At 33.6% G+C, this 20,217-nt stretch overlaps 2 protein-coding genes across 5 annotated transcripts in view; one reads left to right on the top strand and one right to left on the bottom strand.

Annotated features, from left to right (window-relative positions):
• The window catches only part of LOC129755152 (uncharacterized), a 30,802-nt gene extending 18,940 nt beyond the window's left edge, over window positions 1-11,862 (top strand). The window contains exons 4-6 of the mRNA XM_055751507.1: window positions 9,850-9,941; window positions 10,004-10,148; window positions 10,668-11,862. Of these exons, the coding sequence (XP_055607482.1) occupies window positions 9,850-9,941; window positions 10,004-10,148; window positions 10,668-10,798 (368 nt within the window). The 3' untranslated portion in view covers window positions 10,799-11,862. The remainder of the gene's footprint in view (window positions 1-9,849; window positions 9,942-10,003; window positions 10,149-10,667) is intronic.
• LOC129755150 (ras-interacting protein RIP3) overlaps window positions 1-20,217 on the bottom strand; it is a 430,486-nt gene that overhangs the window by 223,050 nt on the left and 187,219 nt on the right. The gene's annotated exons all lie outside the window — the stretch shown is intronic.

Raw genomic sequence — 20,217 nt, 5'->3', positions numbered from 1 at the left:
AATGGTAAAGCGACGTTCAAGACTTATATTCTCAAAAGCTTCTAGTTTACAATGAAATTCCACAGAAGAATTGAATAAATGAGTTGAAATGCGCTTGACAGATTCTGACAGGATATAGAGCAATTTCAGCCCAAAAGGTACCGGAACATATGATATTTCAGGCTACCCTGGTCCTTGATCCACATCTGTACAAGTAATCCAAAAAATACTACACCCATAGAATTCAATGCCTATTTAGCAAATCTCTATGCCGAAAATGCGCTGATAAGTCTACCTTACCAAAGATGATATGATTGGAAAAGCACTACTGGCATGAAGACTCCAGCTCCCAAGCAAAATGATGCATGACCACTACATTCAAGCGAAACAAGAAAACCTTTAATAGGGTTTTGTTCCTATTGGATAATTCGAAAAAAAACTTAACACTAAGCAAATAGATGTTGGTCATACGACACATATAGAAATCGTAGGGGAACTAGGTACAAAATTCACAGAGCGGGCAAGATGCGCCACCATCAGTATGTCACTAATCAAACTTTTTTCTACATTTCTGAAAATGCCAGTTTGTTCTATTTACATTTTTATGAGTTCATAAACATAGGAGATGGGAAAAAACACCTGTCATCTGTTCCGAACTTTTGTCGAATTTACTGGATTGCATTTTTCATTTATGAGTTATAAAATATTCCTCTAGCATTGCATCCCCCATTCGACAATATCTCTGCTGGCTGATTGTTTCCATCCTGCTTTGTCTTGTTATAGAATATGGGATATGTTTTATTTTGTTTCTTTCAGACATATGCAATTCGGTTGCGCTGGTAGGACAACGCCAGTTATTAGTAAGCTTGCATCGATAATTCCATTTCCAAGGAAGCTTATTATTGAAGTAGAGTCTGATTTGTGGGTGTAAGGTTGCTTCCTCGGTACTCAGTTGACTTCTTTCTACAGTTCAGCTAAATACAACCCGGAATGCTACTATACCCTTTTGATTCAAACTTTCAACGAATCGAAGGGCTTTGCAAGTTAATCTTAATCCTATGGAATAAATTTATATTTCACAACCTTCCTAAAATTCAATCTAGCTGTGATATATGTATCTATTCATCCAAACTGACCTAAATCTGGGTTAAACTCGTTAATATTATGCCATTCTTTAGAAATAATTGGTTGTGTTGAACTCCTGTTGTTAGAAACGAATGCAGTTGCCTTTTCTGTTCAAGGCCAAACAAGACCTTTACCAAATGCCCTTAGATCTTCAACAGAGAAACATAAAAAAAAAACCCACAGTACCGTACACTGAACCGGGGTGCTAGTTAATTGCTATAATCCTCTTCTACAAGTAATATGATTTACCTACAACGAAGACGACGAAGAGCCAGTGAGTGATCTCGTTATGCTGCGTCGCTCATAATTAATTAAGTTTAACTAGTTTGGGGGTCTATCTTAGAAAGACCGAGCCATGACCCGTGAACGCAAAACCGCTCACTGAGCGGACCAAAACACCATCAATCCCCGGTTGGATTGTTGGGTTGAGGTCCGGCGAATGTCCAACCGCGGCCCATTACTCAAGAAAAGCCTCCAAGATGGTGGTGAGAGGAAAAGACCAACCGTTTGGGCTAACTGGCTTTCCCAGCGGCTCTTGGCCAGGCCGAATCAATCCACGTCGAGCCTCCAAACGGTAAAGTCGTACTCCGCGCTTCGAGTTTTCCAATTGGCGATTTTGTTTCGACTAATTTGTTTCGGAAGTTAAATATAATCATAGTATAATCAGGGGTTCAAGATTCAGTAAGTGAAGATCGTTCAGAAACTAGCCAATTACGAGGGTCATAAAACTACCTGTTTAGTTTGAATTGGCACCGTAACCGCCTCCAGGAGGTCGTTGCGCTTTAGAAAGGAAAAGTGTGACCGAGTGTGGTGAAATCGAGCGTATCTGTGTCATCGGCTACCAAGCCAACGAGCTCAATGCGCCACCGATGATTGGCGCGCGCACCGAGTTTAAGTGAATTGAACGCGCGTAGAAAAACGCAAAGGCGAAGCAAACGCGTATAGTGCTACTTACTCGGGAAGGGTACCAACTGCAAGCAACAGCAAAAGAGAAACCGCAACTCCAGACTCCGCCAGATCAGACCAGACAGACAGGCGGTCTCCGGGAAGGAAAGCGAACAAAAACGGTTTCGCGTGAAAGTGTCCCTATCTCTCTCTCGCTTTTAGTGAACTTGTCCCGAAGCAGGTGCTAAAGAAAGACCCAACCCGATATTTCGCGATTTTTTATCGCTTTAGCTTGGGTGATAAACAGGCGTGGAGAAGTGCTGTTGTTCGCTAATCGCAGTTTCTTCGAGAGACCCGAGATAAAAACCAACATCGAGATGGATCGGTTCTTGCGGTTTTTCATCAAATTCCACGGCTACGTCATCGCGCTGCTGAGCATTTTGTTCGCGCTGGTGAGCGTACTGTTCACGGGACTTAATTACGACTACCCGTTAGAGGAGTGTAAGTAGAGAGTAAAGAAGTAAAAAGAGTTCCCCAGAAATAGGGGGAACGAAAGCTCATCATAATTTCGAATCGGTTTCACGTTCAGGGACCCCGTTGGATGAATATATTAAAACCGATATTAATCTGTTTTGTCAAAAAAATTACTGATGCGAAAGACACTTGTTAAATTTGAAATTTACGATAACGAACTTTGAAATTTTAGCTCCTTGTTTAAAGTTTAAAATTAAGTATTCTATTGTTGCAATAGACATGTAAAGGGGAGAATAAGGGGACCTGATCTCTGGGGTGACTTGGTACTTTAGCAATGTAGACCCCATTCGATTGTCTCAACAGGCCCGAACATGTTGTGCTGCCAAAATCTAACAGTTTTTTCGCAATTTTTTTTAAACTTATTACTACAAAAAATCAATTTTATTGTCATTAACGTGTTTAGTTATTTTCCGACCTTCTTTGGTCATTTTTTATCATGTGTTTTATGCATTTAACACTGTTCTTGTTTTGTTTATAATGATTGTTTGTTTTTTTGTCATTTATAGTCTTTTGTTTGTATTTGTTTTTTTTCTGAAATTAAAAAAAATGTTTTTGTTGTTGTATTTTATCACCATCAAATAACGTTAAAACATATTCATGGTGTTTGCCAAAATCAATTGGTCCTGTCCTAGCGAACATTATAAGATAATGTTGTTTCTAAAAACCGGCACATGTGCCAGAATCGGATGTTGTCAAAATCGAATGTTGTCAAATCTTGTGACTGGAATCTCTAACAAAAATCTAAAGTTCTAAAAAAATGTGCCAAATGGAGCAAAACAATAATGCTATAACCTTAGAAAATTTAAACAAATAATTTTTTTGTGTTTTTAATTTTTGATGAAACTTTAACAAAATATGATTGAAAAATCATTTTTAAATGTTTGCAACATTGATTTTTTTTATAAAATATATTCGTTTTATTAGATTTGCCAATCGTTGGACAATGGTAATAATGCCATAATTTCAGAGCAACGGTTAACTCTTAACATTTCTTACCAAAAGTGTTGCCAATGGGTTCAATTGATCCTTTAATTTAAAAAAAACATGTTTTTCAACTAAATGAATCGTGATCTCAATTAAGCACAATTCTGATTACATTTATCTCGAAGCTATTGACTATCCAACGATTGCTCGATAAAACTGACTTAAAAGATTGATTTTGTCAAAAAAAAATTAAATTATCGCCTGTATATATTCTATGTTGATCTTACACTGAAAACCCGAGATATAAAAAAACAATATGGCGAAAAATAGTCAATCTATCTTTTATTTTTAGAATTTGCTTGAGTTTTGACAATGGTTGAGGGTGTCTATATAAAGGATGAAGTCTCCTTTCACTTGAAAACAAAAAAAAGATTTATAAAATCGACCAGAAAACTAAGATTTTCTTGAACCTCCTCAAAAACCGGGCATTTGACAATTAAATCTGGGCAACCAGGCAGGGCTGGATTCTTCCCAAATTTTGAGTTAAATATCCGGGCAAACCCGGATGAAACCGTGAAATCTGGCAACCATAGTTTAGTAGTTCTTAATTTAGGCCATTTAATTGATTTTCAATTGAAATTATCAACAAATCAATTCCAATTGAAAAGTTTTCAATGCTTATTGAAAGTTGAGATTAAATATTTTAAGCATTGGAGATTGGGAAATCACAGTCACGAACATAATTTTTTAAAAGAACTTAATTTATATGATAAAAACAAATTTAGCATGTTTTGAATTATTTTGAATCAGAGAAAAACTAAAATTATTTAAACAATATGCTACATTCAGATCCTACCAAAAAATTGAAACCAGGTTTCGTTGACAAACGGCAGTGTGTCATCAAAAGCTTTAAATATATTGGGATTAAAGTCGCTGGAAGCAATGGATTAAAAGAGAAACTTCATAAAAAATTTCCATTTCATTGCTAACAGAGTCTCTAGAGAACTATAGAAAAAAAAAAATGAAAAGAAAAAAAACAAAAGACAAATGTTTGCATAAATCCTAAACCGATCAAGCAAATGGTACCAAATTTGGCGTGGGAGGGTATTTGGGTACGAGAAATATTTCTATGATAATCTGAGATCCCTTTCCTTTTCCATTAGGGAGTTGGAAAGGGAGGAATGGGCCTCTCTTACAACTTTTCACATATCTCAAAATTTATTAAGCAAAAGGAACCATTTTTGGTATGGGATGGTATTAGAATACGAGAAATGGATAAATGAATATTTGGCACCCACCCCTTCTTCCTATGGGGACATAGAAACAGAGGATAGAGGCTACCTTATAAATTTTTGCATAATTGGAAAACTAATCGAGCAAATGGAACCAATTTGACATGGGAGAATATTTGGGAACGATTATTGTTTTTATGATTAATCGGAACCCTTCCCTTCTTCCAGTGGAAAAATAGGCGAGGGGAAGGAAGCTGCCATACAACTTTTGTATAACTGAAGAACAAATAGAGCTAATGGAAACTAATTTTTGCATGCAATGGTATCAGGTAGACTTACCAGGTACTTTTAGAAAAGAGACATTTCACGAAAAAAAGCGGAACACCGCCGAAAAAAGCGGAAATTTTGGAATCTCTTAAAACCTTAATGTTTACGACCATTTACATTCATATGTATATGTTCCTTCAGCTGAAATAGTTCATAGAAAGTAATGAAATATGGATAAATGAAATATGTTTGAAAAATTGAATTGTCAAAAAAAACTTCCATCTTTTAAACTGCGAACACTTGAGTCGAAAATGTCGTACTTTACAGTATAATTTAATTTAAAATCCTAAACTTGAAAAAAGATTTTTGTATTTTAAAAAAGCCGTTTTGATCATCTATCCAGTTTATTTAATTTACTCGTCCATTCATTCATTGTTTGACTGAAAATAATTTTCTTCCGCTTGGTAGTTTTGTTCTATTTTAACCAAAATTTAACTTTTACCTTCAGCTTTACATTCAAGGGATTCTGCTAGGATTCCGGAGAAAAATCTTAAGCCATCATCATTCGGAAGCAACTTAAAGAATATTTTCTTCAATAGAAAAATATTACCATCGCTAGAACGTACTCAAAGAATGCTTAACTGAACCCAATAATTATGATGATGCTAAGATAAGCTTGCAAGGTTGCTTATTCATACCCGCACTTACCCGGATATTTAACTCAAATTTTAGGAAAAGACCGGTTGCCCGGATTTCGTGAAGAAAAGCCTCTATTTGCTCAGATTTAATCACTTTATTTCCAAAATTGAACAAAAAAAAACTTAAATTGAGTTAGAATTTTTTTTTCAGTTTTTTCGTTTTTTTAGAAAGTTTAATCTATATATTTTTCGGAAGACTAAAATACGATATAAAACCTGCTGATGTGTTTTGATGTAAAGATATATTTTCAAGTGTATTCTTTTTTATTTTGATTGAATAACTCCGTGATTATCTCTGTGAATTTGCTCTGATATTGTCCGGATTTTGGGTAAAAGTTTTTTAAATCAGATGCCTGGATTTTGCCTGGTTTTATGATAAAATTGTCCAGATTCGCCCAGTCCGGATGTGTCTGAAAAATATTCTGGCAAGCTTCAAGTGCGGAGATAGGGAGAGAAGGGCTTCTGTAACTTTTTATACAAACACTGAGGTTTTTTTTACGCGGTATTTCGTCCCGCGTAAAAAAAATCCGCGTAAAAAAACCGCGTTAATTCGAAAATCCACGTAAAAAAAACCGCGTTAATTCGAAAATCCGCTTAAAAAAACCTCGTTAATTCGAAAATCCACGTAAAAAAAACCCGAAATTCGAAAATCCACGTAAAAAAATCCATTTTAATTAAAAAATTCGCGCATAAAAGCACGTTACTAAAAAAACGCGTAAGAACCATGATTATTTAAAAATTGGCGTACAATGAAAGTTTATTTTTAAGATAAAAAACAAAATCAATTAGATTAATAGAATAGTAGAATATAGTGAGGCTTATTTGACAGTGTGGAATTCAGATCGTCTCATGTCTCATGTCTCAGGTCTCATGTTCCATGTCTCAGGTCTCATGTCTCAGGTCTCAGGTCTCATGTCTCAGGTCTCATGTCTCAGGTCTAATGTTTCATGTCTCATGTCTCATGTCTCAGGTCTCATGTTCCATGTCTCAGGTCTCAGGTCTCATGTCTCAGGTCTCATGACTAAGGTCTCATGTCTCGTGTCTCATGTCTCATGTCTCAGGTCTCATGTCTCAGGTCTCATGTCTTAGGTCTTATATCTCATGTCTCATGACTCAGGTCTCATGTCTCATTCTCATGTCTCATGTCTCATGTCTCATGTCTCATGTCTCATGTCTCATGTCTCATGTCTCATGGCTCATGTCTCATGTCTCATGTCTCATGTCTCATGTCTCATGTCTCATGTCTCATGTCTCATGTCTCAGGTCTCAAGTCTCAGGTCTCATGTCTCATGTCTCGTGTCTCAGATCTCAAGTCTCATATTTCAGGTCTCAAGTCTCAGGTCTCATGTCTCAGATCTCAAGTCTCATATTTCAGGTCTCAAATCTCAGGTCTCATGTCTCAGGTTCTCGGTCTCAAGTCTCAGGTCTCATGTCTCAGATCACATGTATCACGTTCTTAGTCTCAGAGCTAAGATTTTCCCAACTACAAAAAGATTCTAAGTGTTTTCCTTTGAAAAAGTCTTAGAATATTTTCTCTGAAAAACCGCGTAAAAAAATCCTGAGTGTAGTTGGAAAAATATTCAAGCTAACGGCATACAAGGAATATTTCTATGATTACCCCTCCCTTCCACATTGAGACCCCTCCCTTCCACATTGAGAAGATAGTAAGGGAGGAGGAAGATTCCTATACAATTTTTTACCCAACTCGAGAACTGGAGGGTTTTCGGGTACGAAATTATGGGCATGATTATTAAAAAAGCCTACCTTTTTCAAGTAGTGGAGGATAGGAAGAAGAAAATGAGGAATAATCCCATAAAACTCTTTTCAGCATAAATCGATCAATTATCAATCAAAAGGGACCATCTTTTATAAGAGAGATTATTTGCTTACAAACTATTTTGGACTCTCCCTTCTTAAGGGTGGACTAGGAAAGGAGACAAACTTTTCAAATCAATGGAGCCAAATGTGGCATGTAGCGTTATTTAGATAATAAAAATGTTTCAATGAAAGCTCGTGAGCATCCCCAGCCATTAAAATCCAAAGAAAAAAAAATTTAATTTGAAAAGTCAAAACTCAAAATCAGAATTTAGCTTTAGAAGTACTATGGGTATGAATACAGTTGAGAACAAAAGAAATATCACCCTGACTTAGAATTTCAAATCAACGCGAAGAATTTGAAAAAAAGTGGCTAAAGCATTTAAAATTCAAAATTTTATTTTATTTTCATATAAAGAGTACTATTTTAAAACTACACCAGCTAAAATCCGAACTTCGGAAAACGCGATTTCGAAAATCAACAGTTTTGAAATCAATGGAATGTGAACATGAATTCAAAATAAAAAGTTGTATCAAAAGTCAGTTGAAAAATAAAACAGATCAAAGTAATACAGAATTCAATGGTTTCAGGTTTTAAATAAGAATCCAGAGCATAGAACGTTCAGTAATCCAGAAAAAAATCCTAATCAGACTTTAATTATTAAATCAAAAATTTAAACTTTGATTTGGTAATATAATGGATAATCAAAATATTGAGCCCTTTGAAATTTCATTATTTAAAACGGCTTATGTCTTAAAGAAAATAAAGAGCATTGTAATGTTTTATTCGAATGTTACCCTTTATTGTGTCTCTAAGAAAACAGGTGGAACCAAACTTCGAAACCTGGAAATTAACTGTTGGCAGATGTTTATAATTTCTTTTAAATAGAAAAATGAAAAAAAAAATTAAAACTGATATTCTAATTTCAAAACTCTTTAGAGCAAGCTTCGAACTTGAGTTTGAAAAAATTAAACCCAAAATTATTCATCAACCTCATCTTAAGTGGATTAGATAGCTTTTCCCAATGAACGTATTAACATAACCATTTTAAGAACATTAAAAATTTGTTATTTTTCCTGCAGTAAGTTATTAACAAGACCTTTGGGATTTGTGTTTTTTTAATGAAAATGCAGAAAATACTTTCAATTCTCTGTTTTTTTTTCATTATCTGGTATTTTGGACAACGGTCTTAAGGTTTTCCCCAAAATTTCAAATTTGATTCATTCTATCGACTTAAGAGCAGATATGTATACTAAGTTTAGTATTACCAGTCTGGAATAAAATACATCAAAATGCAAATCGAAAATTCACCTTTCAAACCTTGTTTCCATATGCTGGAATATGATGGTTTTGCATCACGCGTTGGTTAATGTCAAAATTTTATCCACCCAAACATTAATTTTTATGATTTCAGCTAGAAATTTTTTTGTAGTATTTTTTACTCCTAAATGTATGCAGCACACTTATGCTTTTTCTTTAAAAACATTTTTGACAGAAAAAATGTAGAATTGAATTCGAACAAATCCAAAAATTACTGCAATTTATGCTTTATGCGTAATGACATCATGAATACGTTAAAACTATAAATTTTCAAACGTTTTCATTCGATTTTTCGTCAAAAAACAAAGTTTGTGATAACTTATCCGTTTTTCTCAGTAGAGAGAAAATCACATTTTTTTTATAAATTTTCAAATATAACTGATGGAACCAATAATTTTTCTGACTACATTAATTTGATGTCCCATCAACCTTAAAATTTTTTATGTACAAGAGGTATGATTATCTGTGGACATTAGGTTTTAAGAAGCCACTGAAGTTGAAAAGTGTTGCATGATGCCCCATTAGATGGTATTTCTTCATTTTCATTTAAAAGATTTTAGGGGGGTTTCCATGTTTTATTATAATTATTTTATAATTCTCTGTTTGGAAAGTTTATAAAATTTCAATGCTTATTATGTACTGTCTCATGATTGGTGGCACAATTTTCCATTATGTTTGGATAAAAAAACCATAGGTATGTGTTGGTTGATATTAAAAATGAATTGGACTTGTTGGCAGTTTGATAGGAACTCGTTTGTATGGCAACTGTCAAAAAATAATTTCTTCAATATTAATGCGCCTGGGCCAATTGAAAAGTGATTAAAACTGTTTGTCTTTTGTGATTTTAGTCGTTTTGAAAATCGTTAGAGAATTGTTGAAAATGTATTAATTCGCTTTGAATTAAATTTGATAATATTGAAATCAAATTAATCCGCATGAATTTTAGAAAAAAAAAATCGAAGATTGATTTACATTTTTGAAAATGACTGATTTACATATCGGAAACACGTACTTTGCTTACTTGCCAGCGATACTATCAATGATAATAATGTTCTTATTCAACCCCCAGGGTACAACTTCCGGTTTTCCGGCATTCCAATGCTGATTCTGGGTTCCGCATGGATAATGGCCAGCATCATTCTGGTGATCGGAATTTTCAAGGTGTGTATGGATGTGCCTTAATCAACGATGATGATGACATAAATCACTTTATACCCAAATAGGAATGCGCAAAGCTCATCTACCCGTATGGATTCGTGTTTGCGATGGAACTGGTCACCTTGATTCTGCGCGATGTGTACTTGCTGATCGCCGGCAAGAGCTGGGACGAGATGGTCTTCATCAACATCAGCGTTGTGCTACTGCTATGTGAGTATTTATATTTTTTTCTGACATATCATTGTCGATTTGTAAGAATTTTGTTGATCATAATCAGTTTCAAGTTCAGTAGAAATACTAGAAGCAAAAGAAAACTCAAAATTCAGAATCAGAATAAGACGGTTTCAATCAATTCCGATCAATAGTAATTAAATTCGGATTATGACTTGCGGTCAACATTGAATGGAACACTTTCGATTAAGATTGAAACCGTCATTGTGTTTACCTCCGATTGATTCCGTTTGCCGTTTAGTAAACAAACACCTGATTGCATAAGGATTGATGGCCGTGTGTATCAATAAATACGATTATTGATTCCGGTCTGTTGCACCCAAGAGAGAGAGAAAGATGTCTAGATAGTCTCTGTGTATGAGAAGAAGCTGCATCAATTAGTCTATGACTTAATTGATTTCTTCTTTGCCCCCACCACCAATCATCTCTGGTTGGATTGAGTCATTTTCCATTTTCCAAAAAAAAAATAACAATATTTTCCTCTTTCATCATTTTCAGTCATCATCCCGTACATCGCGCTGAGTTTGCTGGCCCTGCTCAAGCTAATCGAGGTGGATCCGATCACTCCGAAGAGCCGTTCCGATAACTTTGTCCGGTTCGATAACACCCAAACAAATACGGAAGCCTAGGCGCGAAAATGGAACAACTGTTTCACATCATTTTACGAAGCGGTTTGTCTCGGGTTTTCCAATCGACTGAAGACGGTGATGATGTTGGTCTTCGAAACATTCGATGCAAAATTTAGATTGCACTGAAAATCACTTTAAAAAAAATGACAAAAAAAAAAACAAGCAGATCCAAAACCCAAAAACCCCCACCACCCAAAACGAATTGCCGTCCAATTTCAGGAGCTTCATCTGCCAATGTTGATGATGATGATGAGGGATGCGCCACTCATTACGACAGCCACGAAATTACACTTAAATGCAGTTACGCCAATCGAGCGATCGAACCTCACGAGGCGATCGTGATAGATCGTAGGAGAAAATACTCAAAAAAACATCGTGGGCTCTTTCACGAGCACATAATTGCAGAAATGAAAAAAAAAATCAATTTCCAATCACACAAACAAACACAAACACCCCTACATTGCTGGAGCTCGAACGAAGAAAAAAAAGCTCATCTCAAAACTACACGCACTTAATAAATTACAGCTAATTAAGCACGGTAGCTCGCGTAGCGAAAAGTTCGTTTCGATGCGCCAGCCCCTCAATTCCATTCGAATTCTGTCTTTCACGTCTGTCTCTTATTTCTTCTTCGCTATTTTTTTCGTGCGAAAAAATGCCGCCTGAGAGAAAACCAAACTTATTTTCCCACTGCTGTGCTGTAACTCGGAAAACCACACCGCCATCAAGGGACGAAACTTATCGAAACTCTATCGATTTCCGTTCGGTAGGTTATTAATCTTTTACTTCCGGGATCCCATGCTCCCAACTTATTGTATGACTTAATTTTTAATTTTAGTACTACCTTCTAAAACCTTCTATTTACTCTTACAATAACTATGCGGAACTTGTCCTTCTTGCAAGGAAAGCCACATGGTTTCATTATTTATTAAACGCGCTGGTTTTTAAATCACACTTACACTACACATACGATTACATATTTTGAATGTCTTCACAGGTTAAGTTTTAATCGACTCAGTATTTGTAATGATTAGTTTTCGACGATGATTGATAGCATTTCATTCAAAAAAAAAAAATAAAAATATATTCTTGACACGCATTGTTTATTATTATGAATCCGAATGCCAATAACTATCACATATACGATGTTTCAATACCGTTTTTCCGTCAAAATACAGATTTCGAACAGGAAAGTTTTATCCAGCAATGAAGAAAGTCTTCTCCGCCACTCCGGTTTTGGCCAAATTTTATATCTTCCTCTCAATCATCACAAAAGAAACATATCTGGTATGCCGTAAACAGAGTCCAAGTGCTCTAGAACAAGAACATGATGCATTGAAACAAGGCAGAGCATATTTTGGATTTGAGAATTTACATTTGTCAGCAAGATTAGACGAAACTTTTTTAAAAATTTGTATGAATTGAGTCAACAAATTCATCATGCTTGTCTTAACTTGTCAACTTGATTTATCGTCCTACATTTACATACGATGATATTTAAAATAAAGGTTTTAAGTCAATAATCCACTATTTCAAAAACAACGAGTCTTTCAGGATTTTGAAGAAAAAGTTCCATAAGTTTTCGAATTTTACTCCGTTCGGTAATCTATGACAATTTGGAGAGAATTTTAAAGGAAATTTGAACCAAACGAAGTTATTTAAACGAAACATAGGTAGGTTTTTGAAATCTCCAGCAACGTTATTTAATGAATCAAAATCATTAGGGGAGAATGGAGATGCTTCCATTTCTTTTCAGCTCAAGTTTAAAATAACACCAGTTTACAGCATTTTTGAACTCAGTAAACTGAAGGTCATTTCGATATGAAATCGGGCGCTGAATCCGAAAATGAAATTCAAAAAAATCTCAGTAGAACCGTTTTTGAGTTATGCTCCAAATATGAAATTTCGGAAAAATTAAAAAAATTCTTATACTCAGATTAAAATATCTCGGATGGCATAACAGTAATTTGAAATCCCTCTTTTGCATTTTGAAGGTGAACAAATTTTCTATCGATCATCTGAACACTGTTTTGCGTTTGACCAACAGTATTGTTGATATTAGTGACTTTATGAGAACAAAAAATTATAAAAAACGCATTTTTTTAGAAAAAATTTTGTTTCAACGAAAGTTTTAGACTCGATGGTAGCATTTAAAAAATCTAAAAATTCTTTTGCGCTTAAATGTCAATTCAAAACAAAGATTTCAACTGGTTATTTATTAAAATCGGTTGAAAAGTGAAGAAGTTATGGCTACTTTACCATAATAGTATTTTTTGAAGTTTTTCATAATTTAACGAACCGCAGTACACTTATCACAGTACAGGAAGAATTAAACATGGAGAATCTCACTCGCTCCAAATCAAAATTGTTTATTAGCTTACCAGAAGGTCACATGCCAAGTTTCAGGAAGATCTGACCATAGGGAGGGGTTGCTTAAGTCTCAAACGTGAATAAAATTTTTAAATATTTTTCCCGGAAGGAACGAAAAATACTGGTTTTTCATCAATAACTTTTTTCATCACTAGCTGATTGTTTTTTATGGTTGATTTTCTTAAAGCCTAAGTTGAGACAAATATTTCACCCGAAGACTGTAACTCGATTGGATTTTAAACAGAAAAGTTATTTCGGTTCAAAGATTGTATTTTGGTCGAAAATTCTCGTATAAAACGCAATGCGTAAAAAGTCCATACTCATTGCGTGTTGGACAAAATTTGCGGCCCTTGAACTGCAATAATTTTTTACTTCAAGTCCAATCGTGTTGCAGTCTTCGGGTGAAATATTTGTCTCAACTTAGGCTTCAAGAAAATCAACCATAAACAATCAGCTAGTGATGCAAGAAGTTATTGATGAAAAACCAGTATTTTTCGTTCCTTCCGGGCAAAATATCTAAAAATTTTATTCACGTTTGAGACTCAAGCAACCCCTCCCTATGGTCAGATCTTCCTGAAATTTGGCATGTGATCTTGTGGTAAGCTAATAAATAATGTTGACTTGGAGCGAGTGAGATTTATCAAGTTTCATTCTTCCTATACTATGATAAGTGTACTGCGGTTCGTTAAACTATGAAAAAATTCAAAAAATACTATTATGGTAAAGTAGCCATAACTTCTTCAATTTTCAACCGATTTTGATAAATAATCACTTGAAATCTTTGTTTTGAATTGACATTTAAGCGCAAAAGAAAATCAGATTTTTTAAATGCTACCATCAAGTCTAAAACTTTCGTTAAAACAAAATTTTCTCTAAAAAAATGCGTTTTTTATAAATTTTGTTCTCATAAAGTCACTAATATCAACAATACTGTTGGTCAAACGCAAAAACAGTGTTCAGATTATCGATAGAAAATTTGTTCACCTTCAAAATGCAAAAGAGGGATTTCAAATTACTGTTATGCCATCCGAGATATTTTAATCTGAGTATAAGAACTTTTTAATTTTTCCGAAATTTCATATTTGGAGCATAACTCAAAAACGGTTCTACTGGGATTTTTTTGAATTTCATTTTCGGATTCAGCGCCCAATTTTACATTGAAAATGTTGGTCAGTTAATCAAGTTCACGATTTTTTTTAAATTTTGTAAACTAGTGTAATTAAACGAACTTTGAAGTCATTTACTGCAGCGCCCCTAGTTGTCACATCGCGAATCTAATGACAGTGTTTTGATCCGGATGGTTTGTTTACTTAGTGGTGAAAATTTCATCAAATGAAATATCAAAAATCGACTGTAAATTCGGTGCTGCAACGTTACCGGGAGACCCTCACGGTGGATCGAGCAAAACAAACCAGGCGTAAAAGTGGAACATATGACCGGAAGCTGCGTGCAAAAGTAATTCGATCAGTTCACAATAATCCTGGAATCTCCTGGAAAACTTGTGTTTATTTACTTAATATCCAGTGCAAAGTTGAATTTAAGTCTTAGAAAATCTGCAAAATTGCAAATTGACCAAAAGTCCAGCTATCTTTAAAAAATCGTCTAATATTCTGTCGTATTTTGAAAATCTCAAGATGTGGAAATTTGTCAAATTACGGGAACTTTCCAATCTTCTTATCAAAATTCATCAGGTATGACTTAAACAAATTTGATGGTTCATTGATTTTTTTTAAATCCGGTTTTTACACTACTTTTTTATATTTCTTATGGTCATGTTTTTTTTTATAATTTCAAAAAAGTATTTCCTTATGTGCAACGAACAGCTTCTAACTTCAGCTTTTTTGAACACTAAGTAAGGATGCGATATTGATGATTTTAAGAATTAATTTGTTTGGATGCACCCAAATAAAGTTACAAACCGCCAAACTTCCAATAGTGTCATATTGACACTCAAGAGCGAATTAGGGTTAAAGTTTCTTTTCAAATTTCTAAATTTTCACCTTGAGTCAATTAAAAATCATTGTAGCTTTACCTATGAAATCTCTATAGTAGAGATATTTTAAAAAAACAAACTTTTAGACTAATATTTGCTTTTGAATGATTTTATATTTACACTTATAAATGTGAAATCCTAATTTCTTTTTAATTTTTTTTATATTTGAACTGGAAATGTTTAACAGCTTAAAAAGTTGTTTTTAACCCCACGATGGATGCGTCAGATAATGGATAGTTTCCTCATCATGTGGCTAATTTTCAGATATGTCTATTTTATTGTATTGTATTTGTATTGTATTTGTATTTTATTTTTATTGTCTTGAAGTTGTTTTCAAAGACCCCGTGGCCCTTACTAAAGGGTAAAAAGCTATAAAGTTGATCAGTTTTCAGCAAAAATTCTTAAAATCTTACAAATTTAATTTTTTTTTTTTGTTAAAATTTCAAATTATAACGTTTTTATCTTCCAAACTTTCCTAAAATCTTGAAATTTAAAGATAAGTTGAATACTACACTCAGGGAAATTCTTATTATAATTTTCAAAAAAAAAAGCGTCTTATGAACCGCTTTTTAGAGTGTAAAATAATTTTTCATAAGAGTCTTATGAAATTCTTTCAATTTTTATACGTTGAAAAAATAGAAGAAACGGCATTGTGTGAGTGACAGTAATGAACACATTCGTTCATTTCATCAGTTTTTTCATCATCTAACAGAACGAAGCAATCGCCAGTTCATAGTTACTAGTTTTACTTCAAAGATAAATGTTATTGTCATTTCCGGAATTCGATTTGATGTTTTTGATGTGAGCGTTTGATATATTAATAATTTGAAATACAGTTTTTTGTTTACTTTTCAGCTAGCTGATCGGCAAAAACACTAGGTCGAAGATTGGGATGCGGCAAAAAAAACTTTGATGGAAGCGTCTGTTGATGCACTGCTGATGGTGACCATAAATGATTTAATTTGGCAAACAATAAATAGAATGTTTTCAGCATGAAATATCTAAAATTATTCTTATTAGAAAGTGATTTACTGTTTCCATAAGAACCTCTTATGAAAAGCAATAACCTCTCATTGCAGTAGACAGTGTGTGTGTGTAGTATATTTCCGTTCATAATTCATAACTTTCATTACCAGATTAAAACTTCAACATCCCTAAAAGTTTGTACGTGTTATCAAAAATTAAGAATTGCATACACTCAGGCAAATTCTTATCATAATTTTCATAAGATGCGTCTTATGAACAGCTTTTTAGAGTGCAAAATTGGGTTTCATATGAGTCTTATGAAATTCTTTCAATTTTCATAAGAAGTTCTTATGAAAAAACACAAGAAGCGGCATTGTGAAAAATAACGAACACATTCATTCCATTAGTCTGTTTTTTCATCGTCATACAAAGGACTCACTAGTTGTGGAGTTATAAGTTTTTGTAATAGTTAAATGTGATGTGGTAAGTTTGAGTAGAATTTCATTTTTTGTGAACGTTGAAAACATTTATTCACTCAAGTACTTTTTTGTTTACTTTTCAGCATGCTGACCACCGGCTAAAATAATATGATGAAAGGACCGGTTGCTACCGAATAACTTTATCGGTACCGAGTGTTGATGTGCTGCTGATAACGATCACGATATAATTTGAAATAAGTCGGCCGAATAATAAAATAAAAGTTTTAAACATCAAATTTCTTGAATTATTTTCATCAAACGTGACATTTCCTGTTTCCATAAGACCCTCTTATGAAAAGCGATGAAAAGCGAAAATTTCTTATTGGAGTAGGTATTCATTTCAGAATTCATTCGCGTCATAAGACAATCTTATGAATTTCAATGATTTTTCTTATGGCGCCATAAGAGAATCTTATGGCATATATAAAAGTATTTTTCTGAGTGTACAAATATTGCATACAAGCAGCAAGAGAAACAAACAGAACCCGGCAATGTTATTCAAACCGTGTGGAGCACATCTCTCAGATTTCCCCATTTTTCCCCTTTTGTGACAAATTTAAGCTTTTTTCCTCAGATTTAAGCTTTCATCTCCTATGCTCTCAAGGCAAAAAAGCTTATATCTGAGGAAAAAAAAAGCTTAAAAACGAGATTCACGAGCACATGTTTAAAAGATGTTGGTCATGCGATACATAGACAAATTGTGTAACGTTGCCGGGTTCTGGAATCAAAACGGGTTCAAATTAAATCTTGAATGAAAGAACATATGAGAAAGCACTTTGAATACTTCATCAAAAGTTCATTGACCCTGATCAGAATGATTTATATATGTACAAACGTGTAACCCTCGATGATGACACTGATGAAATGTGTGTTTAAATTCAACACTACGCCTCGCCTGTAGACCAGAACTGGTTGATGTCACTTACCTGAAAATAGAAAGAAAAAACACCATAAATTTATGTCAGTATAAATTTTGATAATATTTTTACATATAACAATTTAAACATAGGTCTAGCGATTTGAAATTAATTTTTTATGAGTAGATGGTTAGGTTTCCTCAAATTTCACTGATAGGTATGCATTTCGAAACAAAAATCTCAAAACCAAATGGGACATATATACATTACACTTAGTCGATTTGGGGTCATTTTTCAATTTCTCAAACCCTGGGGTCTTAAAAGCTTCGTTTTGGTACAGAACTCATCCATGTTATTTTGCAGAATTTTTAAGTAACTTTTAAATGAGTAAATTTGAACTTTTATGTTTGTATGGGAAAATTGAATATTTTGTACTTAAAAATCAACATCGTTTTTTTTCTTCTGTGGAGTCGAGCGTGCTAATGGTTTTTGTGCCAATTTATAAATACTACAATGGAAATTTTCCACTCAACAACTTTGTCGAAGATTGTAACTTCGTATCTTATTAGGCAAAAAAAAAACTGTTAAACAGGGGTATGTCTTTTGGCATTGACAAAAAATAAATTCAATTGACATCATTGCTGGTGTCTCGCGAGGTATTGTATGTATAGTAGGCATGCAATACCTCGCTAGGCACCCAGCAGTGATGTCAAATGAATTTATTGTTTTTCAATGCCAAAAAATATGCTCTCATAAAACACCTCATAACTTATTTGTCTAATCAAATACGAAGTTAGAGTCTTCGACAAAGTTGTTCAGTGAATTTTCTTTATGAATTGAATCCTTTGATGAATTGGTACGAAAACCATTAACGCGCTCGACTCCACAGAAGAAATAAAAACGATGTTGAATTTTCAGTACAAAATGTTCAATTTTCCCATACAAAACTAAAAGTTCAAATTTACTCATGTAAACGTTACTTGAACATTCTGCTAAAAATCATGGATGATTTTAGAACCAATACAAAGCTTTTTAGACCCCCGAGTTTGAACAATTCAAAAATGACCCCAAATCGACTCAGTCCAATATACATACCTTTGAAGATTTATAGCTCAAGAATTCAATAGTGCTTTCGGATTTTTGAAATCAAGTAACATTTTTTTGATATATTGTGTTTTATTAAGCTCCGATTTGCATAGAGAAAAGATATATAAGAATTAAAATGTATTTTTATAAACAAATGAGATATAAAAAAAATATAACTGAACAAATTTTTCTTTTTTGGCCATGCGGGTTTTATGCGTTTCTTTAATTTTTTGGAAAATTTCATGTGAACATCACACAAAAACTTAAGGTGATTTTTTTTTACCCAAGAAGAGTTACAATTATCAAAGGGTTCTCTTGCTATAGAATTGAACATTTTTAGAAGTTTTTTAATATTGACTCCACTGACATGAATCTTAGGAGAAAATTCTGAAGAAAAGCGGCAAAAATAAGAGATTTTTTTTAAAATTATAACGGAAATCACGAATCATTTAAAAATTTGACCAAAAGTTTCAATTAAAAGAACCTTACAACCATCTCAATAAACATGGATGGCAAAACTCCCCGAGATCTGCCTGCCCAGTGAAAGACAAGTAAACAAGAGTGAGATTTTCAACTAATAACAGTTAGCGAGAGCGTTCACACTCACTGATGAAGAGAATTCCCTTTTCCGGAAAAAAAACTATTGCGCAATTTGTTCAGCGATGCCACACTTACCGATTTTCCGGTACTTTTACCGATTTTTGACGAAATTTTTGAATACCATTTTTGACGAAACGTACCGATTTCATACCGATGTTGTTGGCAACGTTATAAAACGCTACAAATATTTTGAAAGAAGTTTTAACGCAACAAGCAACTTTCCCGAAGACTATGAGTAAATTTGATTTCTGAGTAAAGAAAGTCCTATGGAGGTTTTCTTTGCAAAAGATTTTTTAAATGTGCAAAAAATGGGAATTTTGATGAAACTTGAGACGCATTTTGAACTAAATTGTAATTTTGATATATATTTTCAAAACTATTCGTCAAATCGTTTCTTCAACAAAGTTGTTAAATGTGTTAGTATCATTAATATTAAATAAAAAGGCGTGCAACCGAGTACATCCGGAATGACCGTTAACTCGATTTGTTTACATTTGGCAGTTTCGCCCTTTTGAAATGTTACGCTAGACTTATTTTCTCAAGAAAAAAAAATACAGAAACAGCAGTGGGCATGGTTGCCACAAGTACAGATTTATAAAAAAAAAAAGTACAGATTTTTTTTATTATTTTTGGTACAGAATCCGCGCAGAAGACAGATTTCTGTTCTGATAGTTCTGATTTCATCATTTGTAAACAAAGACCGAAAAATAAGTTTTTAAAATAGAATTTGAAACCAAATTGATTGAAAATTTTGATAAAGAAAAGACAGAATTCAGATTTATGTGAAGGTGGTCAGCTATGGGAAAAAATATCACAGTTGAAAGAAGCTTCTGGATTTTAAAACATTTTTCAGGTAATTACTAATGTTGATAACAAATATGTATGTTTTTTGAAATTTTGAGAATACAGAATACCAACAGTCAAAAAAATTTAAAAAAAAGTTTTTTTTTAAGTATTTTCCACTTAGATCTTTTGGGTGCACATTTCGGTGCAGATTTTTCCAATGAGAGTGAAAATTTGAATGTGGCAACGCTTACAACGAGGAATAAATTGTTGTTATTTCTTGTACGT

Source organism: Uranotaenia lowii, chromosome 3 (assembly GCF_029784155.1).
Source record: "Uranotaenia lowii strain MFRU-FL chromosome 3, ASM2978415v1, whole genome shotgun sequence".
NCBI lineage: Eukaryota > Metazoa > Arthropoda > Insecta > Diptera > Culicidae > Uranotaenia > Uranotaenia lowii.
Note: the sequence above shows the minus strand (reverse complement) of the source record. Positions and strands in the feature narration are given on the sequence as shown.